This window comes from Phacochoerus africanus, chromosome 2 (assembly GCF_016906955.1).
Source record: "Phacochoerus africanus isolate WHEZ1 chromosome 2, ROS_Pafr_v1, whole genome shotgun sequence".
Lineage (NCBI taxonomy): Eukaryota > Metazoa > Chordata > Mammalia > Artiodactyla > Suidae > Phacochoerus > Phacochoerus africanus.
In genome coordinates, this window is record NC_062545.1 from 270903855 (window position 1) to 270931023 (window position 27169).

At 46.4% G+C, this 27169-nt stretch overlaps 1 protein-coding gene across 2 annotated transcripts in view; it reads left to right on the top strand.

Moving 5' to 3' along the window:
- The window catches only part of LMX1B (LIM homeobox transcription factor 1 beta), an 83533-nt gene extending 79066 nt beyond the window's left edge, over nucleotides 1-4467 (top strand). For both annotated transcript variants that reach the window (XM_047768421.1, XM_047768422.1), the window contains exon 8: nucleotides 181-4467. In XM_047768421.1, the coding sequence (XP_047624377.1) occupies nucleotides 181-338 (158 nt within the window). In that variant the 3' untranslated portion in view covers nucleotides 339-4467. The remainder of the gene's footprint in view (nucleotides 1-180) is intronic.
- Nucleotides 4468-27169: the final 22702 nt, after the last annotated feature.

Here is a 27169-nt window from a genome sequence, read left to right on the forward strand (position 1 = left end):
CAGCCCACCTGCCTCCTCCTGACCAGAAGGAGGCACCCTGAAGACCCCACCCATGGCCCCCAACCCTTCTAGTCAGGCGCTACTGGCAGGTCATCCTGTCCCTCCAAACCATACTGCCTGCAGAGCAGACAGGGCCCCCAGGGGCCCTAACCTGTTGCTAACGCTGCCTCTGCCCCCCAGGAAACGACTCCATCTTCCACGACATCGACAGTGATACCTCCTTAACCAGCCTCAGCGACTGCTTCCTCGGCTCCTCGGATGTAGGCTCCCTGCAGGCCCGCGTGGGGAACCCCATCGACCGGCTCTACTCCATGCAGAGTTCCTACTTCGCCTCCTGAGAGCCAGCTGGGCCACACGGACGCTTGGGCAAGGGTCCTGGGGTGGGACTGCAGGACACAGAGGCCAGCCTGGCCACCCCCAGCCCCACTGCCCATACAGACTCTACAGACAGCCATACGGTGCCCACCCCTCGGCCACCTGGGCCTGGCTAAAGCGCCCACTGAGCACAGCCAGACAGGCAGATGGGCGCAGCCTGGGCAGGGGCTGTGTCCTGTCCACAGAGGCCATGTCACCCCCAGGGACCCAGAGCTCTCAGACAGCCACTCGTCTCCCAGCCCCACCTCGGCCTCCATCACCTCCTTCTCCCTCCCAATCTCTTTTATGAGAAGCTTAAATTCTCTCTATTTTTTTAAACGTCCTCTCTATGTCCAGCCAACTTCCATGGCCCAGACCTAGGTGGAGGCAGGGCCCCTGGGTGCACACCCCAGACAATGGTGTGCACAGTGCCTCTTACCTATGAGAAGCATGTGTACCCATGCCCTGCGCTGGTGCCCACCTCTGTGGGCAGGCCTGCCAGCCTAGGATCACCTCTTCCAGCCAGAGCCTGGGGCAGGAGTGGGGAAGAGCCTGGCACAACTCTGCCCTGAGGGGGAATCATGGGGAGTGGGGGGCTCAGGTAGATAGAGCCCAGGCTGACTCAAAAAAAGAGATGTACATGCAAACGCACATACACTTAAAGGTGCACTCACGCAGATGCACAGAAATGCTGAAGAGACAGAGTGGCTCTGCGGGTCAGCCCTGCATGTCAGGAAGGGGAAAGAGGCCAGATGGGGCAGGGAGCCCCTCATAGCGATAGGAGGGGAGGAAGGAAGGGGAGAGGATGGAGTGAGCTTGAAGCACGTGGACGCAGATGTATCTTGGCCTCCACCCAGATGGGGTTGCCTGGGCAGGCAGGGCAGCCCCAGACCTAACTAGCTCCAAGGGCAGAGACAGAGGCCCCAGAACCAGGTAGATTCAGGCCAAATGGCAGAACTTTCAGGTGGAAAGGCATCTCACAAGTCACCCATCTTGCACTCCATCCAATGTTTGGCTCCTGCCCAAGCCACTTCTGCCTCTCCTGGCATACCTCCAGTGACACGTGGCCCACTACTTCACTGGGTCCCAAGTCAGCTGCCTTTTCTGCTGATTTCACCTGTGCCCTTGTCCGCCCTGTGTCCTCGCTTCTCACAGCCAGGCTTTTCCAGCTTCTCTAGATCTTCCTTTCAAAACTGTTCCTGTAAAACTTTTCAAAAGCCTGGATCCAGCTTTCTCGCTAAAGGTATGGAGCAGATATAACCCAGTCTTCCCACTGTCATCAGCCAGCCAAAGTGAGCAGGCCCTTCACCTCCCCCTGTTTAGGCACCCTTCCTCTCAATGTGGCTCAAGATCCAGTGAATGGTTTAGGTCACATAACCTAGGAAACTCATCCTACCCTAATGTAACCGGATCCTCTAACTTTCACACATGTGTGACAGCTAAGCCACATCTCTTGTGTGTGTGTGTGTGTGTGTGTGTGTGTGTGTGTGTGTGTGTGTGTGTGTGTGTGTGTGGGGAGGGGGCACTTATTATTTGCTGGACACCCAGCAAAGGATCTTGGCTTTTTTTTCTTATTACGTTTCCTCTTATTTGATTCAGTCCAGCCTGTGGAGTTCCTCTGCACCCCAACTCTGTGACAACAGGTTTGCTCTCTCTCCTGAGCACATGTGTCAGTATAAGGAGTCAGCCCTGTGTGCCTCAAAGTGTGTGAACCATTTTGTCAAATGCCCTGCTAGGAGCCAGATACACTGTATCAACCTCTGCCCCCAATCTACTCAACTCTAATCCCATCAAAAGAGGAAATGAGTTCAGGTGACGGGCCCTGTTCTCAGTGACCCTTTGCTGATCCCTGAAGGCCACTGTGTCCTCACCCAAGTGCTCACGGCCCTGCTTTTTATTCTAACACTGAGCCGTAGGCTATAGAGGTCTGCCTGATCCAGCCTTTGAGCAGATGGGATGACAGTGTCTCTCCACCTTTGGGCCCCTCTGTCTAGCTCTCTCTGGGATCCTCAGAGTTCCCCTACATCCTCTGTGGTTTTGCCTCTCTCTTCTCTGGGGAGATCTCAGTCCCTCTGGAGCGTACTGAGCCAATCTCCCCAGCCCCCCAGACTTCTGCACTCACACCTCGCCCACGCTCTTCCCCAGGCGGAGCTGTCAGAGCAGAGGTGTGGCTCAAAGTCAGCCGTCGGGCCCAAGAAGCCAGCCTGGCCCTTCTGAGTTCTTCTTGTTCCACACAGAACTCCACAGGGTCTCAGTTGATGTCCTGGGTCCTTCGGCATCCTCAGGCCACCTGGGCTCTGGTCCATCTCTTGGTCCTGGGTCACCACTGGTCCTTTAGGCAACCACTCTGGTTTCTTTAGAGATGATCCCCTTTCTCCTCTTGTACCCACACTCGAATCATGGGTATGAAGGCCTCCCTGCTTCTCTCACAGACTCTTTGAGTTGGAAGGAACCTCAGGAATGGGTCAAGTAGTCCACCCCCTTATTCTGCCACCGGAAATCATGGTCCAGGAGAGCGGCAGGGGCAAGACCCCTCTCAGCCAGTCAGGGACCAAGCTAGAGCTGAGAATTAGGGATACCACACCAGCCCCTCAACCTCTGTGTCTGGTAAACCAACCCCAGGTCCAGAGGCATGATGTGTCTTAGTCAACTTGCCACTCCAGGACCTCACAAACCCCAAGTCCAGCCTGGGCTCTGCCTCTACCTACAAAAGGGGCCAGTGCCAGGAGCTGGTATAGGACACCCATGCTGATGACCCACAGACTGTCAAAGCCAGAGAGATCTCAGCCCCTCATGCCGGAGACACCCCATCAGCCAGTTAAGGTAACTCCTTAGCTGTACTGCAGTTCACTGCCCCCAGGCTCTGATGCCCACTCTTCCTGGCCCCAGCCTGGGTGTGGGGACACAGATGAGCAAGATATAGGCCCCCCGTGAGGGGCTCTCTCCTAGAGGAAAGACACACATTCCATCCCAAGCCTGACTGGACGTTGTTGGGGACCCATTTCTCAGATGAGGAACCTGAGACTCAAAGAGGTTACCCGGCAGAAGCACTCAGAGACAAGCAGGCTTGCTGGGATCCAGGGCAAGCTGAGGTGACTAGATTCTTCCTACTTCGCAGAAGAAGTGCAGCTCTGACCTGGGGCGGGAGGCATGAGTAGCCAGGACCATCCTACCATGATGTGGGACCACCATCATGTGAAGGCTGGGTGGGAAGCCCAAGAGAAGTGGGAGGTGACAGTCTGGCTTCTGGAGGAAGAGGGAGAAAGTGAGAGGTAGGCGGAGGGAGTGTTGGAGAAAAGCCGTGTTCTGCTTCCCTGTGCGGAAGCTGAGGCTCAGAGAGAGGAAGGAATCTGCCCCAGGTAACACAGCAGTTTTGCTGCCTGCCCCATAGAGCCTTCCAGGGAGGCAGCACAGAGGATGTAAAGGTCAGACCATGGGGCCAGAAGAACCTGTAGAAAAGGGGCCAGTGCAAGTGGGCTGGGCATCTTGGGAGGCTTCCTGGAGGGGGTGAGGCAGGGGTCTACTATGTCCAGATGAGCAAGGCGCTAGCAGTGAGGCTTGGGAGAAGAACTGGTTGGCCCCTGCCTGAGCTCTGGGCACCACCCGGGATAAGGATCTCACCTCCCATCTGGGAAAACCTGCAGCTCTGGGGCTTACTCTGCTCCGTGGGGAAGGGGATCCATGCTCACAGACACACACACAGACACACACTCACACCCAGACACACAGGGAGGCTCACAGACATGCCGCCTGGGGGCCAGGAGAGCAGGAAGGACCTCCAACATTTGGCCCTTGGACGTGCATTTCCAGTGGGCCTCTCTGCTGTGCCCCTGCCCCCACTGGGGGTCCCAAAGGAGCCCAGCCCAGACCGGTGTGGGGACTGGGCTGCCGACCATTCCTGTTCTCCTTGTACAGATTCTCACTGTCCACCCGCCATCCCCAGACACATTTTATTTAATAACTTGTCATTGTTAAATTATTTATTAGCGTTTACCACATCACCACCCCTACCCTGCCCTCCACTCTCACCTTCCACCTCTTCCCACAAAAGCAGAAAATGGAAACCACAAAAAAAGATGAGACATCAGTATATTTGTAAATAAACCAACCTGTACACGCATGTGGTGCCTCTCCTTGGGGGGAGGGGCTGTGTGGGGCCTGAGCCAGTCTTGCATGAGATGTTAGCAGATTTCTTGATGGGTACCAGGGACAGCAGGTCAGGGAGGGAGAGGCCTGAGGTCCCTGGTCTTGCCCAACACATTCGCTTGTCCCATCACATAAACTTATTCTCTTCATCCTTGTCCTATCCCAACCCGACTCATCTCCATCCTCAAAACAAATGCATCTCCAATCTTACTCCATCCCACTCCCCAACACATTCATCCATTCATTCACCCAATAAGAAGGGCCCCCTTAAGTGCTAGCCACTAGGCTGAGAACTGGGGATTGGTCCCTACCTCAAAGAGATAGATGGTGTGATGTGAGCTCAGCTGAGGTATGGTGTGGGCCTTTTTACAGGGGTACTCAACCTCGTCTGGAGGGGCAGAGCATAATGGTAGGCTTCCTGGAAGAAACTACATATTAAACTGAGACGGAAAGTTAGCTGGCATGAGCGGGAACAGGTGAGGAGGAGGGGGAGGAGAACTGTCTGAGTGCTCCAGGCCTGTGCAAAACCTCAGGGGCTGGGAAAATCTCATGTTTCTCCTAAACTGCAAGAATAGCTAAGGTGGGGATGGGGCAGAAGCATTGAGGCCAGAGGTAAGGCCAGACCATCCAGGGTCTGACTGCCAAGTGGAGAGCAGATACAATTAGCTCAGGTGGACTGGGTGGAGATTGGGGTTAACTGGATCACCTAGGTGACAGACGATGATGGCTTTGGTTAGGGGGCTACAGTGGTAAGGGAGGAGAAAGAAGGGGGCAGATCCCAGAGATATTGGTGACAGAGGGGAGTCAACATCTAGGTTCACTGAGATGGAGTTTCCCAGAGCACTCTGATCTTGGGGAAGTGGAGCTGAGGGTCTCTGGGACATCCAAGAGATGTCCTGGTCAGGGCTGAACCTCTAGAGACCAGACCTGAGTACCTAGATGTTCAACAACCAAGTAGGCGATCACTGAGGCACAAGGTGGGTGAGCCTACCCAGAGGAACGGGACAAGGAGAATGAAGAAGCTGAAGGCAAATCCTGAGGAATCACAGGAACTTGAGGCTGGACATGCCCTGGGACCCAAGGGAGATGGTGATGGGGTGGAGGCGGGAAGATGGAACACTCAAGGCATTTGGTTCTCACAAGTATGTTCCTCGAGGTCTCAAGTTTTCTCAGAGTGACCTGGAGAGTATCAGCGTGTGCACATGTGTGTATGGAAATAGCTCTAGGGATCTGTTTGCCTGGATAGGTGGTGCAGGAGGCTAGCTGTATGCAGGTATCAGAGTATAGGGCACAGCTGGCTGTCCAGATCTGCCTAAGGAGTCAGGCCTCTTGGACATGTGTCTGTGGGTCAGTGAAGATGTTTGCACATCCGTACCCTGGTATATTACTCTACTTCACACAGCTGTGCTTCTGGGAGGACTCGTGTCTGCAGACCTGAAGTCCTGATGTCTTCTCCTTCCCCCACTTTCTGGTTGCGCATTCTTAGCCCCCTCCTCCCTTCTGCAACTGGGATCACCTGGAAGACACCTTGAGCATCTCTGCCTCTGCCCATGGGCACCAGCGCCCCCTGGGGGCAGCCCTGTCTGCACCCTCGCCTGTAGCCTCAGGTAACTAGAAGCCCCAGAGGGTTTCTGGCTTCTAGATTTGCTGAGGCCCTTCTGTCCATTGCTTGCTTCACACCCCATACACCCTGAGAGGCAGATGTCAAGGTCCCACGTTTCAGAAGGAAGAAGTGCCTGGCTCAATATGACAGAGCTAACAAAGGGCAGCAGAACCAGAGCTCAAAACCAAAGCCATGGCTGTGATACCATCTTGGCTGCCTCCACAAGCTCACTCTCTCTGGCCCTGCAATTTGGTCCTCCAAGGTCAGCCCTGGAGACCCAGGGAGCAAGGAAACTCTCTCCTACCTTCAGAGTGCCTTCACTGAGGCTCAGAAAAATCAAGTCACTTGGCCCAGACCGCACAACCCAGAGGCAGGACTAAACCGGGTCTTCCATCCAAGCCCCAGGTCTAGGCTTCTGTGAGAGGGGCCTCAAAGCTCCACCGCCAACCTCCCAGAAGCGGGCTGCCAGCTCTCTTGCCAACAGCAACTGTTTAAAATCCTGTCACTCGGAGTTCCCGTCGTGGCGCAGTGGTTAACGAATCTGACTAGGAACCATGAGGTTGTGGGTTCGGTCCCTGTCCTTGCTCAGTGGGTTAACGATCCGGCGTTGCCGTGAGCTGTGGTGTAGGTTGCAGACGCGGCTCGGATCCCGTGTTGCTGTGGCTCTGGCGTAGGCCGGTGGCTACAGCTCCGATTCAACCCCTGGCCTGGGAACCTCCATATGCCGTGGGAGCAGCCCAAGAAATAGCAACAACAACAACAACAAAAAGACCAAAAAAATAAATAAATAAATAAAAATAAAATCCTGTCACTAAAAAATGTTTGGGGGGAGGTGAGGGGGAGGGGCTGTGCTGATCTACTGCTCCCGTCTCTCCCGTCTTCTCCCCCTAGCCCAGAAGGTGAAGCCAGAGGAGAGGGAAGAAATGTAGGCCAAGTCTAGAGACAAGAGAGGGTGTGAGAGATGTCTCCTTCTAGGCCCCTCTTTCCAGAGGACTAATACTAGCCAAGTCCCCACAACTGCCAGTCAGACTTCAGCTCACTGACCCTCAGAACAACCCACAACAGCTCTTATCCATTGCACAGACGAGAAACTGAGGCTTGGAGAGAAGTAACTGAGGCTTGGAGAGGAGCAATTCCTCTCAGGAACCTGGGGTTGGAGAGGGCCTAGGCCATAGTCCTATGGAAGTTGAGAAAGGGGGATGGTCCCAGGAGAGGAACTGACTCTAAGCCCACCTTACAAAATTTGTCTTCAAGGGTCTGAGGCCCAGTCCAGTCCTGATCTGGAGTTCACCACTGATGCCAGTCTCGTCAGCTTTCCCTAAGAAAACTGCAGGCTTTGAGGCCTGGTTTGGAGGTCTGTGCAGCCAGCTACACAGAATGCAAATTCTCTTGGACAGACGGGCAGTTAGATAGGTGGCCCAACAGATATTAGGAGGCTGGTATGAAGCAGGGGCACCCCATGGGCTTGGGCAATGCAGCTGGCCTGCTTGCCCATGGCTGATATGCTAGAAGGTTCAATGGGTGCTGAGGCAGAACAGTAGGGAGTTGAGGGGTTCCACTCATTGCCCCTGGGATCAGGGAGGAGCAGACTTTGGGGACCCTCAATGTGCACCCAAAACTATGCTGAGCCTCGCACATCTTGGACCTACTTTCTTCTTGAAGCCCTTTGTGGCAAGAGCAATTGTAATGTCCACTTCATAGTGAAGACTGCTCTCCCCAGTTCCTCCCACCCTGTGGTCAGCACTTTTCTGCCTCAGATGGCTGTGAGTATCCAAGACACCATGCCAGGCAGACAACCCTGGGCACTGACAGATGTATAGGGGCTCTGTGTATGGCTGTGACTGCAGGACAACCCCTGGGGCTTGGTTGGAGAATGGAGACAGCCCATAGATTGCTCATCCATTTTGGTCATCATCCTTTGCATGGTAGACCGTCCCAGGACCCATGCCTGCCTGGGAAGAGCATAAGAAGGAGCTAGGAAAAAAGCATAAAAGACTTAGAGTTGGAGAAGGATTTGTCAATTGTGCTTGGGAAATCAGGGGAAGCCTCCTGGAGGAGGGAACAGCCAGAACAAGTGCTCAGAGGTGGGAGCTGCAGAGGACCAGTGAGGCAGGGCACACTCAGATTGAATTCAGAGTCCAAAGGCCAGACGTGGCAGGAGGTGAGATTTCCTCCATGCTGCCACTGCCCACTCTGGCCATGCTGAGGGTCAGTCAGGCCCTTGGCAGTGAGACAATGCCTGACACATCCTATACTCTGATTTAGCTGAGACTAAAGTGAGAGAATTATGAGGTTTTGAATAATACAGAGGAGTACATGTAAAGTACCTCCCTGTGGCCTTAAGAGGAATAACAAACACTAAAAACCTCTGGACCCGCTCCCTAGCTAAAGAAAAGGTACATTTTTGGAGTTTCTGTCATGGCTCAGTGGTTAAAGAATCCGACTCGATGGAGTTCCTGTCGTGGCTCAGTGGTTGGCGAATAGACTAGGAACCATGAGGTTGCGGGTTCGATCCCTGGCCTTGCTCAGTGGGTTAAGGATCCGGCGTTGCTGTGAGCTGTGGTGTAGGTCACAAACACGGCTCAGATCCCACATTGCTGTAGCTCTGGTGTAGCCTGGCGTCTACAGCTCCGATTAGACCCCTAGGCTGGGAATCTCCATATGCCACAGGAAGCAGCCCTAGAAAAGGCAAAAAGGCAAAAAAAAGAAAAGGTACCTTTTTAAATTCCTCGGAGCCCTTGATGTGCCCCAACATGGTCCCAGGAGCCTCTATTTCTTCATTTGAAAAACTGTGATTTGAATCCAAGACAGTGTTGGTGGTATAGTGGCGAACATAGCTGCCTTCCAAACTGGAGCCAAATAGCAACAAGGTAAAGCACAGGAAGCTCTTAGCACAGAATCTAGCAGGAATAGGCCCAGTGGCAGGAGACTCCTCAGCATCTCCCATATGGGCAGAACATCCAAGAATATTTCTGTGGGTGGCACCCCACTTTCACTCAACTCCCTTATTAATACTTGGGGTGCTTTGCTACTAAATCTCCAAGACAGAACAGAAGTTAGTTTGAATTCTGAAAAAAATTGAACATGCAGTCACCCATCAGGCCACAAGGTGGCAACCAGGAGTCAAACAGGTGAGCACCAAAGCATCAGGATGATGCCGGGATGAGGGAGGCTTCAGATTATGGCCAGAGAAGGAAAGAGGAATAAAACCCTCCTTCTGAAAGGCTTCTGTGCACCAGGACTTGTGCGGGCGCTTTACAAGGATGATAGCATGCATTCCTCAGCATTCTCATTTTCAAAACAGGAGGAGGCCCAGAGATGTTAAGGAACTAGTAGAACTGGGATTTGAACCAGAGCTGAAGCAGTGACAGAGACAAAGGAAGAAGAAAACAAGGGGAAGTGCGATGGGAAAAATAGCAGCCTCTTCTTGAGCACTTGCTTCAGTGACTCTCAGCCTTGTCTGCCCATCTCACTGACTCTTCACACTACTGTCATTACCCCCATTTTATTGATAAGAAAACTTAAGGCTCAGGGAGACTAAAAGCCTGGGGGAAGCTGCTTATCCTCATTAAGCATGGCTCCTGGACAATCAGCCTTCCTGAGCCCAGAGGGAGAACCACACGGTGAGTAGAGGGCTGCTGAGCAACACTTACAGCCCTGCCTGGCCCCTTCTTCTCCACCCCTCCTTCAGGACCCAGGGCAGCCTCACCTGCCCCAGTCACAGGAAGAGAGGCTGCCCCACTGGTGCAAGATCTAGGTCCACCCTAAGCATGTGCTGGCCCTTGTGGATGCTTCTAGAACAAGCAATGCAGGCAAGAGTTGGGAGTCCCAAATTTAAGGGTCAATATTTCATTCTGATCTTTTTAGTCTCTGGAGCCTACCAGTAAGGGGCAGCCGACCTAGTGGGCAGGCCTGAGTTCTGAGGTTTGAGGGTGCCCCACCCAATCCAGCTTGCTTCAGGGAATGGGGAGTACAGTGTTGTCAAGCTCCAGTCCCAGCTCTGCTACCCCTGGGCCATGTGACCTTGGGCAAGTCACTTAACTACCCAAGCCTTGTAAACCAAGGGACAAGCACAGAGCCATCATGGGAGTCACATGAGCAAGCGAAACAGACACAGGGTTCAGCTCACCGCAGGTGCTTAAACAGTGGGGCTAATATTATTCACGGGTGCCTGTCATCCCAAAAATTAATCTAGCCCAGACACTGAACCAAGAGGGATCCAAGACCCCTGAAGGGAGTAGGTGTGGGGTGGTCCTTGGCACTGGCAATGGCAAGGTTGCCCCTACTGCTTTAGGCCAGAAAGGCTTTCAGGAGCTGGGTGTCCTGTGACACCAGCCTTCTTTTCCCCATCCTCTGAGGCTGACAGACACCCAGACCTCCCATGACTTCAAGGGCCATGCCAGAGGAGGCACTGAGGCACAGATAGTGGGCTTGTCCCTGCCTGTCAGCCAGGCCTGTGTCTCCTGGCCCAGGCCTCCAGGCCAGAATACTCCATTCCCTGCCATGGGTCCAAGGTGAAGTTTGACACAATTACAGGGATTTGGGTAGTTATGCTCCTTTACCACAGGGAGGAGCCCTAGAGACCATGGCCAATTCACAGACACAAGAAGGAAGATGGGTAAAGATGGGAGCCCAAAGCTTCAGTTTGTGGAGGCATTAAAGGGCTAACAAATAAGTGGCTAATAAAGCCGTTTATTGCTTAAGCTAGTCTGAGTTAATTCTCTGTCACTTGTCACCAAAGTGTCCTGGTGAAAACCTACACCATTTCACCAGGTTATTGGGTGAATAAAGGAGATAATATTTCCAAGTCTCTGGCATAAAAATCAGTGCTCAGAAAAGTCATCAATAAGATGATTCTCAGCTACATGCAGTAATGACCTTTGCACCTTCTCCATCCCCAGTTTTGCAATATCACCCCACTGTGTTTATACAATACAATTTGTGAAAACTCTCCCTAACATGAACACAGGTTTTGAGCTGGTATTTAAATGGAGACAGTGGGGGGAGGGGATTTTCTCTGTAGATTCCATTCAGCTGGATATTGTCAGAGATTTCTGAGAACAAATGAAAATAATTGTTGGTGTAAAATGCCTAAGAGAACACATGTAGGGTTACCTCCGGTCCCATATGCATAGAGTGGAACCCCCTCTGGGTAACCCACAACTGGATCAGGCAGTGGGGTACTTCATAAACAACAGAGTTCAACTGAAAAAATGAATTACTGGTGCTGAGTTACTAATAAGAAAATAATCAAGTTACACCCACCACAAAAATGTCCACAAACAGAACAACTGTGACAAGGGCAGAAACCTGGAGTCATGCTCTGTAAAACAAAGTGAAGCTGCAACTCTGGAAGAAGGCAACTTACTGCAATAGGTCTTTTTGCTTATAAAATACTCCGCTAACAATGAGTGATAATGAAAAGAGTGATGATGGCCAGAACAATAATAGCAGCTGCTGAGTACTAAGTACTTAACCTAGGCCAGTGTCTCTGGGATTATTTCATTTCATTTTCACTCAAAATATTATTATCACCATTCTACAGATGAAGACACTGAGGCTCTGAGAAGTGCAGCAGCTTGTTCAAGGTCGCAGAGTGAGTGGCAGATCCTGAGAGCAGTTTACCGATCTAAACAAGCAACTCTGCCTAAAAGGAAGGCCAAGACAGACAGGAAAAGCCCCCAATATTTTGCAACTCTGCCTTTCTGAGGGGTGGGGCAGACTTCATCAGACAGGCTCCAAGCCAAGGATTGCCTGGGAATGGCCTGAGGACAGAGGACGAGGCCACATCCCAAGGCAACAGGAGTGAGGACTCAACAGCAGGGCTGAGAGGTGTGGCCCATCTTAAGCTGTCTCATGGGTGCTGGCCAGCAGGTTGGCTCAGACAGGCCAGGACAAGGGAAGCGGGAGAAAGGGAGACTGACGACCAGAAAGCCACCCTCCGTCTCAAGGCTATTACAGGCGTGATCTGTGCCTCTTGCATCATGGCCTTGTGCTGTCCAGAAGGGAAGCGCTGAGCTCAGAGTAGTCCACCACTTGCTAAGTTCACAGCCAATCAGCACAGATGGGAAGATGGAGAAGAGAAGGGAGGAGGGTGGTTCATTTTCACAGATTAAAGTCTTCCCCCTTATCTACCCACCCCCCAAGAGTCCAGGGAAGAAATCTTGTAGACTGAGAGCCTAAAAAATTGATGAACATCAGCAGGTCAGGAAAAGAAGCAGGAAGTAGGGTTATCCATGGGGAGATAAGACACAGAAGCAGGTGCAAGAGCTGGGCAGGAAGTTGGACAATGCCAGGCTGGGACCTTTGGGAGCCTGGCCATATACTCCCTGAGGTCTCTCCAAATCGCTGGAAAAGGGGGGGATCTGTCTCAGTGGTGACACTCATAGCCATGGCCCTGCTCAGAAGAGGGCCTGGCCAGCAGCACCACTGCAAGGAAGACTCTCCTACCACTAAGCAGAAAGAATATTAAGACAAACTACTGAGGTTTTCCCCCCTGGAGTTTTTACTTTATTTCTGATTTTTTTTTTCTTTTTAGGGCTGCACCTGCAGCATATAGAGGTTCCCAGGCTAGGGGTCGAATTGGAGCTGTAGTCACCAGCCTACGCCACAGCCACAGCAATGCCAGATCTGAGCCACGTCTGCGACCTACACCACAGCTCATGGCAACGCCAGATCCTTAACCCACAGAGCAAGGCCAGGGATCAAACCTGCGTCCTCATGGATGCTAGTCAGATTTGTTTCCACTGAGTCATGATGGGAACTCCAAGTTTTTACTTTGTATTATTTGGCTGCTGTGTTGTTTGGAACAACAAAGGTTATGATTCTTTTATCTTTCTCAAGGAATGTATCTTTCTTCATTAGCTAATTTTCCTCTTTGTCCTGAATTCTATTTCAGTAATAATGCTGGTGCTCATACGTTCTTTTTTTGTCTTAACCTATCTTTGTCTAGCCCTTTATATTTTACAGTCTTTCTTTGTCCGTTTTTCTTTATTTCTTGTTTTCTAAAAAAAGTATACAACTGGAGTTCATTTTACTTTTTGTTATATTTGGAACATACAGAAACCTATAACTGCTATGTTATGAAACATAAGATAAACACCTATGAGCCTAAGTAGAACATTACCAGAGACAGGAACTAGAACTTTACCAAGACAATTGAGTCTTCCTGTGTTCCAGCCCATTTCTCCCCTTACCTCACCCTGAAGATAACCATTATCTTGTATTTTGTGTTTAATATTATACATTATCTAATATGTATTTATATATATTATAATCTATATCATACACAATTATATATTATTGCTTTGATAAAAAATTCCCAGTTATATATTGTTCACTTTTGCATGTTTCTGAGCTTTATACAAGCCATATTCTATGCATAGTCTTCTACTAGTTCAGTTTTTACTCAATTTCATTCCCAACATTCATCCACATTTTTGCACCTAGCCATGATTCATAGCTATGTAAAATTCTACATATTTATTAATTCTCCTGCTGCAGGTATTTGAGTTTTTCCAATTATTCTTCAAAATAAAGAGTCCTGCAATGAGTTCCATCCACATGGCTCCTAAAGCACACATACCAGAGTCTTTCCTGAGCATAACCTAGTGGAAGTCGATGGCTTGCCAGAAGATGCACAGTCAGCTTTGTCAAAGTCAGTGTTTTCCGTAGTAATTTTACTATTTTCACTTCCACCAGCAATTAAGAAGAGTTCCCACTGCTCCCCATCCTTGACTATACTGACTGATTTTTGACTTGCTCCAAAGAATCTGAACTTGCTACTACCTTGCTATTAATGAAGGTGGGCATCTTTCCATGTGTCTTCTCCATCTGTGTTTTCTCTTTTATGAAACACCTATTTATGTCTTTTGCTTTATTTTCTTTCAGGTTGTTTGTCTATTTCTTATTTACTTTGAGGGTTGTTTTTAAGAAATATATTCTAGATACAAATACTTTGCTAGTTATATGTGCCACAAATAATTTCTTTCGGCTTGTGGAATAGAAGTTAACGTAGATTTTAATGTAGTCTGATTCATCTTATATTTATGGTTTCTGCTATTTTGTGTGTCTTATTTACAAAATCCTTCACTACCCAAATCATAAAGATATTCTCTTATATTTTTTCTTAGATTTTATTTATATTATTTATTTATTTCTCTCTCTTTTTCAGCCACATTAAGGGCATATGGAAGTTCCCAGGCTAGGAATCCCAGGCTATGAATCCGAGCCATAGCCACTGGAACTCCCTTTACTTCGATTTTAAAGATTTGACTTTCACATTTAAAATTTTAATCCATCAAGAACTTATTTTGGGGGAGTTCCTGTTGTGGCTCAGCAGTAACAAAACTGTCTAGTATCCATGAGGACGCTGGTTTGATCCCTGGCCCTACTCAGTGGGTTAAGGATCTAGCATTGCTGTGAGCTGCGATATAAGTGGCAGACGCAGCTCAGAGCTGACATTGCTGTGGCTATGGTGTAGGACAGCAGCTGCAGCTCCGATTACACCCCTAGACTGGAAACTTCCATATGCTGTGGGTGGGGCCCTGAAAAAAAAAAAACAAAAAAAGAATCTATTTTGGGGTGCAGGTGAGATAAGGATCCAACCTGCTATTCTGCAATATGAATAACCAAGTATCCAGGCACCTTATATCAAATAATTAATCCTTTCCCAGGCATCTGAAAAGCCAATTCTATCATATGTCAGGTTTCTACACATGTGAACTTTTATTACTATTGCATTGGACTGTTGGTATAGTCCTGTGCCAATAGCATAATATCTTTACTAAAACTTTATATAAAGTCTTGATTGCATTTAGGCATGCTTTACCATTTGTTCAGGAGTGTATAACCAGTCTTGAGCTTTTGTTCTTCCACCTAGATTTTAGAATCATCCTGTACTTTTAAAAATCCTGGAGTTCATGATGGCTTAGCAGGTTAAGGATCTGGCACTGTCACTACTGTGGCTTTGTTTTCTGCTGTGGTGTGGGTTCAATCCCTGGCCTGGGAACTTCCACATGTCACAGGTGCAGACAAAAAAAAAAAAAAATCCTATTGGGGTTTTGATTGGAATAACAATTGCTCTATAGATTAATAATGGGAGAACTGATAAAATGCAGATAATGAGCCCTTCCTTCCTTGAATAGGATACATCTCTCTTTTTATTTAGGTCTTCTTTAATGTCTTGCAATAAAGCTGTATCATTTTCTGCATCATGTCTTGCGCATCTTTTATGAGATTTATTTTTAGACTCCTTGCTTTCTGTTGTTATCCTAAATGCTGTATTTTTCTGAATTGTTTTATAAACAAGTGCAAAGATGAGCAATTTAGTTTTGAATATTGACAAACTCATTAATGCTACTAATCTCTTGGTATGTTATCTTGAATTTTTTAATGTAGATAATAATCTCACCTGAATATGACAGTTTTGTTTCTTTCTAATCATTATGTTTTCTTTCTTCCCTCTTTCCTTCCTTTTCTTTTGCTTCTCATTCTTTTCTATATATTAAACATATTGGCTAGGACTTCCAATAAAATGTTGATTCTTGATTCAGAGAATATTAGCATTCTTATCTTTTTTTAAGGAGAATGTTTTTTTATTTTTTATTAATAAGTATGATTTTGCTCCATTTTGCAAGTTAGGAAAATTTCCTTATATTCCTAGGAAGGTAAGAATTTTATTTATTTATTTTTTGTCTTTTTAGGGCTGCACCTGCGGCACATGGAATCCTGTGCCAATAGCACAATACCTTTACTAAAACTTTATATAGGCTAGAGGTCAAATTGGAGGTACAGCTGCGGGCCTATGCCACAGCCATAGAACGCCAGATCCTTAACCCAGTGAACGAGGCCAGGGATTGAACCTACATCCTTATGGACACTAGTCAGGTTCATTAACTGCTGAGCCATGATGGGAACTCCTGGAAGGTAAGAATTTTAATCATGAAAAGATGTTGATTTTGATTAAATGCTTTTTCTGCATAGATTTTCTCCTTTAACCTTTTAATAATGTCACTGCATATATTTATAATTTTACATAAATAATACAGCATACTAATATGCTATATAATATCTTATTACACAATATATAATGTTGTTATATTAATATTAAATATATGATATGTATTAATGTTAAACCACCCCCTACATTCATAAACCCAGTTTAGTCATGATTTTTAACATTTTGTTGGATTCAATCTTCTACTCTTTCTTGATTTTTGCATTTAGGAACATGAGTGAGGTTGTCCTGGTTTGGGTAATAAAGTTTTATTGGTTTCTCAAAGTGAACTGATGAGTGTTCCCTCTTTTTCTATTGTCTGGAAGAGTTTGTATAAAATTGTAATATCCATTCTTTGAATATTTGAAATCATCTGGGCTTGGTGTTTTCTATGTGGGATTAGCAAGCTATTCAATTATGTTTGATGGTTATGAGATGATTCAGGATTTTTTTTCTTCTTAAGCCAGTTTTGATAAGCAATGTGTTTTAAGGAATTTGTGTTATTTTGTCTGTTTTTAAATTTACTAGTACAAAGTTGTAGGGAATATTTTACCTTTTTAATCTCCGCTTTTAACTGTAGCAATATTTCCTTTGTCATCCTTGATATTATGCCTTTTTAAAATTCTTTTTAATCTCTGACAAGTGTTTATCTATTTTATTTTAATTTTCTTTTTCTTCTTCTTTTTTTTTTAGGGCCGTACCTAGAGCATACAGAAGTTCCCAGGCTAAGGGTCGAATTGGAGCTGCAGCTGCTGGCCTGCACCATAGCCACTGCTGTGACCTACACTGCAGCTCACGGCAACACCAGATCCTTAACCCACTGAGAGAGGCCAGGGATCCAACCCGTGTCCTCATGGATACCAGTCGGGTTCGTTACTGCTGGGCCATGACGGAAACTCCCTATCCACTTTATTAGTCTTTCAAAGAACAAATTTTTGCCTTCTTGATTCCCTCCACTTTATTTTTCTATTTTATTAGTTTATGATATTCTTTCCTCTATTTTCATTGAGTTCTGTTATTCTTTTCCTAACTTTGTAAGCTGGATATTTAGCTAATTGTCAGCTTTCTTCTTTAAAAATATTAAAAAATTTTTAAAAATATAAGCATTTAAGGCTATGAATTTCCCTCAAACTACCACTCACACTGTATTACAAAAGTTTTAATATGTAATATTTTCATTCAGAAGGACTTTAAAATCTTCCAGTGTGATTTTTCTCTAATTAACAAACATACATAAATTTTTTACTTATTGTTTTATCATTGACTTTTAATCTAGTTGCATTATAGGTTACAAAAACATAATCTGTATAATACCAGTTACTATAATTTATTGAGAATTCTATTATGTTCTAGTATGTGGTCACTTTTTATACATTTCCCATGTGTAGATGAAAACATTTATATTCTCTGATTGTTGGATTTATAATTGGGTTTTATGTACATCCATTTGAGTTTATTGTGTAGTTAAAATCTTCTATATCTTAATTTTTTTCTTTGACATATCAATAACTAAAGTATATTGAAATCTTCCATAATAATCATTGATTTATCAACTTTTCTCTGTAATTTTTTCCATTTTTGCTTTGTATATTTTTAGAATATTTTCAGTTGAATTATTTTATCTTCCAAGGTCATTAAAACTTTTATCAGTATTAGGAATTTCTTTATCTCTTATAATAATATTTAACCTAATGACTTTTAAAAAATTTTTTATGGCTGCACCTGCAGTATATGAAAATTCCCAGGCCAGGGATTGAATCTGAGGTGCAGCTGTGACCCATGCCACAGCTGCAGCAGTGCCAGATTCTTTAACCCACTGTGCCAGGCCAGAGATCAAACCTGGACCTCCACAGCAACCTGAGTCACCACAGTCAGATTCTTAACCCACTGTGCCACGGCAGGAATCCCAATGACTATTTTTCACACTAACAAAGCCATTCCAACTTTCCTTTGGTTTACATTTTTTTTCTCATATATCATTTTGAATATCTTATATTCAGCCTTTGGGTGTCCTTATATTTTAGAAGTGGCTTTTGTAGACAATATAAAGCTGGATTTTTAAAAGATTATGTCTGATAATCTCTTCCTTTTAACTAAAGAGTTTAGCACGTTTACAATTTTTACAGTTAGTGATAAATTTGGACTTGTATCTTCCAACAAATTTTGTGCTTTCTTTTTGACCCACCCATCTTTTCCATGGATTTTGTTTCACCTTTCTCACTTTTTTTTTTCTCTTCATTTTTGGGCTGCATCTACGGCATATGGTAGTTCCCAGGCTAGGGGTCGAATCAGAGCTGCAGCTGCTGTGCTACACCAGAGCCATAGCAATGCCAGATCCAAGCCACCCACATCTGCAACCTATGCCGCAGCTCACGGCAATGCTGGATCCTTAACCCACTGAGTGAAGCCAGGGAATCAAACCCCCATCCTCACAGTCACTAGTCAGGTTCCTTACCTGAGCCACAACAGGAACTCTTCACTTCTTTAAAAGTTGAGGGGTTCCCCTCCTTTATCCTATTTCTTCTCCTCTACAGATTTGGTAGTTGCATACTCCTTTTCTATTATTTTTTAGTAGTTATCCTTTAAAATTTATCTTTCAAACTTTAAAAAGTCTATAGTTAATAATTACTTAGGCCTCTTCCACCTAAATAATTCAAGGACCTTAAACCACATTAATTCCAATCACCCCTCCCAACTTTAAATGATTAACATCTGGTATTTGAGTTCTGAACTTTTTCTTGCATAAAAAATAGGCATTATTATTGCTATTGATGCTATTTTATACAGAGACTTTTTATTTAGATTTACGTACATGTTTACCATTTCCTTACTTACTTCTTGAATAACAGACTTTCTTTTTGAGATCATTTTCCTTTACTTTCCTGAGTGAAAGTCTGACAGTGGTAAAATCCCTCAGTTTTTGGTCATGTTAAGATGACTTTATTTTGTTCTTATTCTCAAAAGATGATTTTACTAAGCATACAAAGCCTAGGTTGATAATTATTTAGTCTCAGCACCTTGACGATAGTGTCCCATTTCTTATGGATTTCTATTGTAGCTATTGACAAGTTTGTTGTTAATCTAAATGCCATTCTCTTGTACTTTATATTTTAACTTATAACTAATTTTATAACTTATAACTAATTTTATTAACTTACAACTAATTTTTTTCCTATTCTCTGGTTGTTTCTAAGGTTTTCTCTATTTTTGGTCTTTTGCAAGTTTTTTTCTCTATTTTTGTTCTTTTGCAAGTTTATCACAATGTGTCTAGGTGTGGATACATGTCTCTAACAAGTTCTGAAAAGTTCTCGGCAATTATCTCTTTAAATATAATCTCATCTTGGATTTCCCACTGTGGCACAACAGGATCAATGGTATTTCTGCAGCAGCATGGATGCAGTTTTGATCCCCAGTGGGTTAAGGATCTGGCATTGCCATAGAGGTGGTATAAGTCACAACTCTAGCTCAGATTCAATCCCTGGCCAGAGAACTCCACATGCCATGGGGTGGCCCAAAAGAAAAAAAATTATATATATATATTATAAATTATATATATTACAAATTTTTAAGTTGTAACAATTACATATTAAATTGTATAAATTATATATTTTTTAAATTATAAATTGTATATATATAAAATCTCAGCATGACTTTCTCTGTTCTTTCCTTGTGAGTCTCAGTTGCAGAGTAGACCTTCTTATTCTTTCCTCCATCTCTCTCAACCTCTTTTTAATATTATGTATCTCCTTTTTTCTTTGTGCTATATTCTAGGTAATTCCTTCAGCTCTATTTTCCAGCTCATAATTTTCTCTTCAGCTGCATCTAACCCATTTAAACCATTTGATGAGATTTTTATATCATTTATAATTTCCATTTAGACTAGTTCTATTTGGTTTATTTTCAAATCTTCCTGGCCATTTTTGATAGGTTTTTATTGCACGTTTTTTTGTGATGTGATTCCATCTTATATTTCTTTGAATATTTTATACGTGATTGTTATAGTCTGTATTTGGTAATTCTAATACCCAAAGTACTCAGGAAGGGTATACTGTCTCAGTGTATTGTTTATTGTCATTGATTCTCACTCATAGTGGCTTGTTTCCTTTGGGTTGGTGATCACCAATTGTGAGTTCATATTTTTAAATTTAAACTGTGGGAATCCTGAGGGCATTTGCATTTGCTTCTGCCAGGAGTCGGGGCTCCTAATAACCTGGGACTGTTTTAGCTATCTTTTAAGAGGCCCTGGCACAATGCAGGTGTCTCAAATTAAGTTCTCTCACCTTGCCTCTGCCCTAGATTTAACTTGCCTATCACAGCACTTATTTCAGAATTCAGCCTGACTTTCCTGTTTACCTGTTAGTGATCACTCCATGCTTTAGTTTTAGTTACCCATTGTCTCATTGAGTTTTTCTTGGCAGAGGATGTTTAGTCCTTAGAGATTTCCCTTACTTTATAACAAACCCAGTGATACATTAAAAATAATGGTTTGTATGTTTTCTTTTTGTAATTTATGCAAATCTAGTTTTATTTTAGTGGGAGGGCCTTTTGGAGCACTAGCTCATTATCTTGCCCAGAGCAGAAATCCTATGATGCTATTATTATTCTCATTTTACAGAAGAGAGAACTAAGGCTCAGAAAATTAAATGTCTTGCCCAAGACTACACAGCCAACTCAACTAGAGGCAGAGTTGACACTAGAAGCCATGTTATCTGACTCTAAAGCCTCAGCCTGAGTTTATCAAGAGTTTTGCTGGTCCCCAAAGGAGAAGAAACACATAGGGTTGCAGCCTTGAAGTGTGTGGTCAGATTTATTTATTTATTTATTTATTTAGTCTTTTTTGCTATTTCTTTGGGCCGCTCCCGCGGCATATGGAGGTTCCCAGGCTAGGGGTTGAATCGGAGCTGCAGCCCCTGGCCTACGCCAGAGCCACAGCAACGCAGGATCCGAGCCGTGTCTGCAACCTACACCACAGCTCACGGCAACGCCGGATCGTTAACCCACTGAGCAAGGGCAGGGATCGAACCCGCGACCTCATGGTTCCTAGTTGGATTCGTTAACCACTGCACCACGACGGGAACTCCATGTGGTCAGATTTAGATCAACACAAAGCCCATAAACTTCTTGCTGTGGAAAGAATGATGAGACCCAGTCTGGCCCAGTTTGGGTAGGCCCCAGCCATCTAACACTAGATGCCAGCTCAGCAACAGCTCAGCCAGAGCCCTACAGTGCACTCAGCCCACAGCTCCCACCCTGGGCAGGGAGCCAGAAGAAGCTTCCTGCACTCAGGTTTCCATGACAACCAGTCACCCTATGGGAAGAGATGCAAAAGCCACAGGCAGTGAGTGCAACATTCCTGCATCTTGAGTCCTCATTTCAGGTAGGTCTTCTGCAGCCCTGGGGGCAGTATGAGGGAGATTCAGAGGAAAGAGAATTCATGTGAAAGAATAATGCTCAAACAAGCACACAATGTACTCAATGGCCCCTTTCTCCTCACCCACACTCTAATTATTATGGCCTCAGGGTCTAAGGTCAAAGGAAGTCCAGAAACAGGCTATGGGTAGCCAGGTGTTAGGTCCCTATGATACCAGGTTTGCCTTTTTCATTCAATAGCAATTCCCTCTTACCTTCTCTTGTCAGGTCCTCAGGCTCCTGTTAAATAAGGGTCCTGGCCCTTTGTGAGCAATAGTCTAATAGTCAAGTGCAAGACTCAGACAGGTCCTGACAGCCAATTACAACCAGGGGACAAGGGAGTACAGAGGCCATGAGAGCACAGAAGAGGATTCCCTCCAGAAGCCTTCTCAGAGAAGAGGTATTTGAGCTGGGCCTGGGATGACAAAAATTTAGCCCAGTAGAGAAGGGAAGGAAGTGTATTCCAGGCAGAGGGAACCACATGCAATAGGCTCAGAAGCATGAAGGAGCAATGTCATTTTAGTAAAATGAGCTGAGGGCAGCAGGAAAGGCAGCCTTGAATTTGATGCCTTGAACTTTGGCTTTCCCCTGGGAGTAGCAGGCAGCCCTTAAAGGGATTTACCAGAGTATGACAGGGCCCTATTGTTATCATAGTATTGAGGATGGAGAGGAGCTCATGGCAATAACACAAGGAGAAATCACAGTAAAAGGATGATAACTGTGGTGGCAGGGATGAAAGAAGAGGACAGATTTGAGAGGTATTTAGAAGAGCAAATCCACAGAACTTGGTGAGAGATTGGCTGCGAGGAGTATGAAAACACAGGAGCGTTAACCGGGAGCAGGGGTGAGAACATGGAGGGGTGTCCATTACAGACCCTTGCTGGGTCATGTGCAGGCGAATGATTTTCCTCATGCAGATGCCAGTGGTTGAGCTCCCTGAAGTGTCCTATCCAGAAGATGTCCACTCCAGTCAATGCAGAAAAAGAATGTTTCAGAGCTTTCTTCAGCCTGGAGGCTCCCAGCAGTCCTCAACCACCAGACAGGCAGCTCCAGCATCAGTTGTGCCCCTTTCCTCTACCCTCCACTCTGAATAGAACCAGCCCTGGTGTCCCAGAGCACCCCCACAAGGGGCAATCTGGGCAGCTGGTGTCTCTCACTGCTGGGCCACTGGCCCCACATCTCCCAACCCAGTGGAGCCAAATTTGTTCTGTGCTTTGTTTCCTTCTGGTTGTGCTTGTAACAAAGTTATGTCTGTGGCTGCTTGATTGGGTAGTGTGGGGCTGTATTAATAAGAAGTAAACTGCAGAGGAATCAAGGTGATTACAAATCTTAGAAAAGGGTTCTAAAGTCAGACATAACTGTGTTCAAATCCTGATTCTACCCAAACTGGCCGGGTATCTATGGGCAATGCCTCCCCCAGTTAATGAGATCCTCAGATATTCTACACCCTTCTGTTCACACTTCTCTCCTCCCTCAAGACCCCCTCCTGTTCACACTCATAACCTGTTCTGCCTCATCTCCTTCAGTGCAAGAACATGCTCCCATCCCCAACAACTCATCCTGGTAAGGAGTCATTTCAGGCTCCTGAGGGAACAGCGTTGGGGCCCAGCTGCCTCCCCACTCCTTCCCTTCATCTCCAGCCTCCAACCTGATCTACAGGCAGGTGCTAGGCTGGCCATGAGGGACCAGAGCTTGCCCGCCTCATCTGCAGACTATACTGGTGTACTTGACCCAGGCTAGGACTTGGGGGCACAATGTTGTCTCCAGAGGAAGCAGGAGGGGCATTTTGCAACACCACTGAGGCCCCAAGGCTGCTATCCATTTCTGTTCTTCTTATTCCCTCCTCCAGTAAGCCCCCTAACCACCATCCCCTACCCCCACCCCTCCACACACACCCCAACACTCTCTGGGAGTGGGAGGAGGGAGGTGTGCTGGTGAAGGAGCTCCAAAATGGGGCGGGGCCAGGCCTGAGAAGCTGCAAGGCGAAAACCTACCCCTGGACCCAGAAAATCTCAGACCCCCTCCAAGCAGACCTGGGGGAACCAAACGGGGGTCTCAGGCAAAGTGCCCTGCAGAGTTCGCAGCCCTGGGCCTGACCCGCGCCCTGCCTGGTGGAGCCACCCCTCAGCTGGGGAGGCTCCCAGACCCAGCACCCGCTTCCTCCCTGGGGCGGGGCCCAGAGGCCACAGCCAAGTGCCGTAAAATTTAAAGAGGTGAGAGAGACACTTCGCAGAAACCTCAGCAGCGCGGGGAAATGAAATAAGGCCTCCCTTCGGGGCGCCCGCCCGCGGCTGCGCCGCCTGGGCCTGAGGTCACCCTGGAGTGTCCAGGTGCAGGACTGTGCTTTACAGCCCTGCGCTTTACAGCCCCCTCCCCAGGGCTGGGGTAGAGACATGCTCAGCTCCTCATGCTGCCTCCCAGCATGGAAGAGCGAGGCCAGGCACCAGGGATCTGAACCCGCGCAACTTGCTGGGTGTTCCAGGCTAGGGCTGAGTCTGGCTGCTGTCCCCTCCTTCCCACCAGGGCCCAGAGAGCACCCCCTCCCTCATGTGGAAAAGCGTACCCAGAAATGCCTCCCAACTTGTCCCAGCGCCTTTCTCGGGTGTCTGATGGTGCTTCTGGTTCCCGCCACCCCCTCCCTTTCCTCACCACCTGAGAGTCACCACCACCCCACCACCCCCCACCCGTCCAGCCCCCCTCTTTCCCGCATGATGGATGGAGCCTTCAGGGAGCCAGTGCAGGCGGGCTCGGCTCAGGCGGAAATGAAGAGGATAAGATCTGCGAGCCGGGCCGCCCGTGACACTGTGATATCCGCCTAGCTCGCTGCGCTCCGGGTGATGGATGGGCAGAGCACCCCCACCCCGGGCCCAGTAAGCTGACAGAGTTCAGCACTCGCGTGCATGCACCACCACGCCACCCCCAGAAATGCTGCACTGCGGCCACACACGCAGCAAACTGACTCCCCCATCCCACACACTTAGTCTTCTACACATCTGGCCGTGCTCCACGCACATATATGGCACTGTCTCCCTTCCTCCAACACACTCACAGCAGACCCTCTCCCTGACACTCGCATGAAGAACAATCACATGAGATTGTTCTTAGTGCAAATCACACCTTACACATTTGCCCATCTGACTGCCTCTTGCCTGTGCACATATACCCACATCCAGGCAGGCTGGACCTCCTTGCCCCCACCAGGGTATTCCGAGAGTCTCATGGGCCACTCAAAGAGAGGGTGTGTCCACTGTGAAACTCAGCCTGGGCAGGGAACTTGGAAGAGAGAGCAGGACAACAGTTACTACTTGCACTCATCATCTTGTTTGGCCACTGAGAGGGTCAAGCTCGGCATGGACAAGGACAGCCAGCAGCACTAGTACTGTCTAAACAGCCCTCACCATCAATGTTGCCATGGTTACCATCTTCTTATCACTATCACACAGCAACATCATTGTTACTATGGTTACAGGCCCCTGCATCTCCCTCTTCCGCACTGCTACCATTTGCTTGCCATCGCTATCATCATTGATTCGTTCAGTATCCTCGTATTCACTCACCCCCTCATTCTGCTCATCAACTAGGGATACAGAGATGAGAAAACTAGTGCCCACCTTTGGGAGTGCCTGGTGGAATAGGAGAGATGAGACACAAGCAACCAATGCCACTGCACATTCTGCAGAGCCCTGAAAAACCATGAGGACTTGCCACATAGATGGTTTGATAGAAAGGATACTCAGAGGACACCAAGCAGGGAGGACAACAATAGAAAACGTGGAGCCATCAACAGGACCACCACCACCACCACCACCACCACCACCAGGTGGTGCTCTGTGTGCTAGGAGATGCGTATACTCTGGGGTGTCATGCAGCAATAAGGAGAAAAGGCCACACTATGAAGGATGTTTAATAATCCAAGATTCCCTGTGGCATGGATCTGGGAATCTAACAGGCCTGGGTTTGAATCCTGACTTTGCCAACCCCCAGATTAAGGACTTTGGACATATCATTTCTGCACAGTATCTGACACTTAATAAGTCACTGTTGTTTTACTATTGTTATTTTAAACCATGTAAAGGAGCTTCTGGAGAATCACCAACATTAACACTTTTGGCCTCTTAGGGAAGCTCAAATCCCTCACTAACCTACCTCCTAAAGCCAAACCCCAGAGGAACCAAGATGGATGGTTCAGGCCAAGGGTATTACTTACCAGAGGAGTGGGGCCTTCCTAGAAAGCAGTCTATCTGTGTGCGACCTCTCCTTTGTCCACAGGCTAACTCTTGGAGGAAAGAAGTCCCTATTTTACCTAGTGGGTAGAAGCTTGGGTCCACTCACCTGGGCCAGATATTCAACTTGGGGTTTGAACCCAAGGCCTCAAGTGACTTTCTTTAACTAGAGTTTCCCATTCGAACCAACAGGAAGGCTTTTATGAAATGTGAATGCCTGGAAAATTCTGACTCAGCAGGTCTGGGTTTGAGTCCTGAAAGAAACTCCTAGGGAATTCTAATGTGCACCCTGGTTAATTCCCCATGTTATCATGGCTGCTTATGCCCCTGAGACCATCACTCAGTGAGTATCTTTGGTTCTGTCTGTGCAGCCCCCCTCCCTTCTCCAGACACTGTCTATATCCCCAGACCCCTACATGGCATACAACTGTCATGTTTTTCCATGACTCAGTTAATTGGTCCATAAATGGACATCTGGCTCAGGAGAGGCCAATTAGAATCCTTCACTGGGATTTTTAAAAATTATTTTATTAAAATTTAAAATATAAAATATTTCATAAATATGAAAAAATAAGAGAGTAATAAATAAAAACCTTCTACTTCTCACCCATATTTAACAATCATTAACATTTTGTAATATTACTTTCATCTGATTTTGGCTTCCTCCCAATCCATTTTCATTACTTTTTTCACAACTACTTACCTATAGGTAAATTCTATTCTAAATTGGTGTGTATCCAGCCGTCTACATTTTTACACTTTTACTATAGAGGTGTCCATTAAAATACAGTATTATTTTATGTTTTTAATATTTAAGTTGTCACATATCATGTACTAAATATTTACATAAATGGAATCATTCTCAACTTGCTTTCACTCAACATTATTTTCTGAGATTTGTTCATGTTGATACCTATAGCCCTGGTCCATTCATTTTACCTAAGAAAGAGTAACCCATTGTATGAAAATACTATAATTTCTTCATTTCCTTCACTATTGGTAGAGATAGATTGCCATATTTTTTATGCAATTGCAAATGATGCTGCAAAAGCATCTTTGTGAATGTCTCTTTGTGTATAAGAGCAAAATGTCCCTGATTAATATATCAAGGAGTGGAATTGCTGGGTCCTAGGATATGAACATTGTCGAGCTGTGTTTCCCAACTATTGTCCAAAGTCATTTCACTAATTTTCCCTCCTACTAGCATAGTAATACATACTTGGTACTGCCAGACTTTTAAATGTTTGCCCATTTGATGGATGTGAACTGGAACTCCTTTATCCCACCTGGCTTACTCCTTCGGTCTTCAGGTCTTCACTCAAACATCTAATCACTCAGGCCTTTCCTGACCCTTGTATAAAGTAGTGCGTGAGTGCACGAGTGCGCGCGCGCACACACACAGCACTCTCCCACTCCTTTTTATTCTTTTAGAACTGA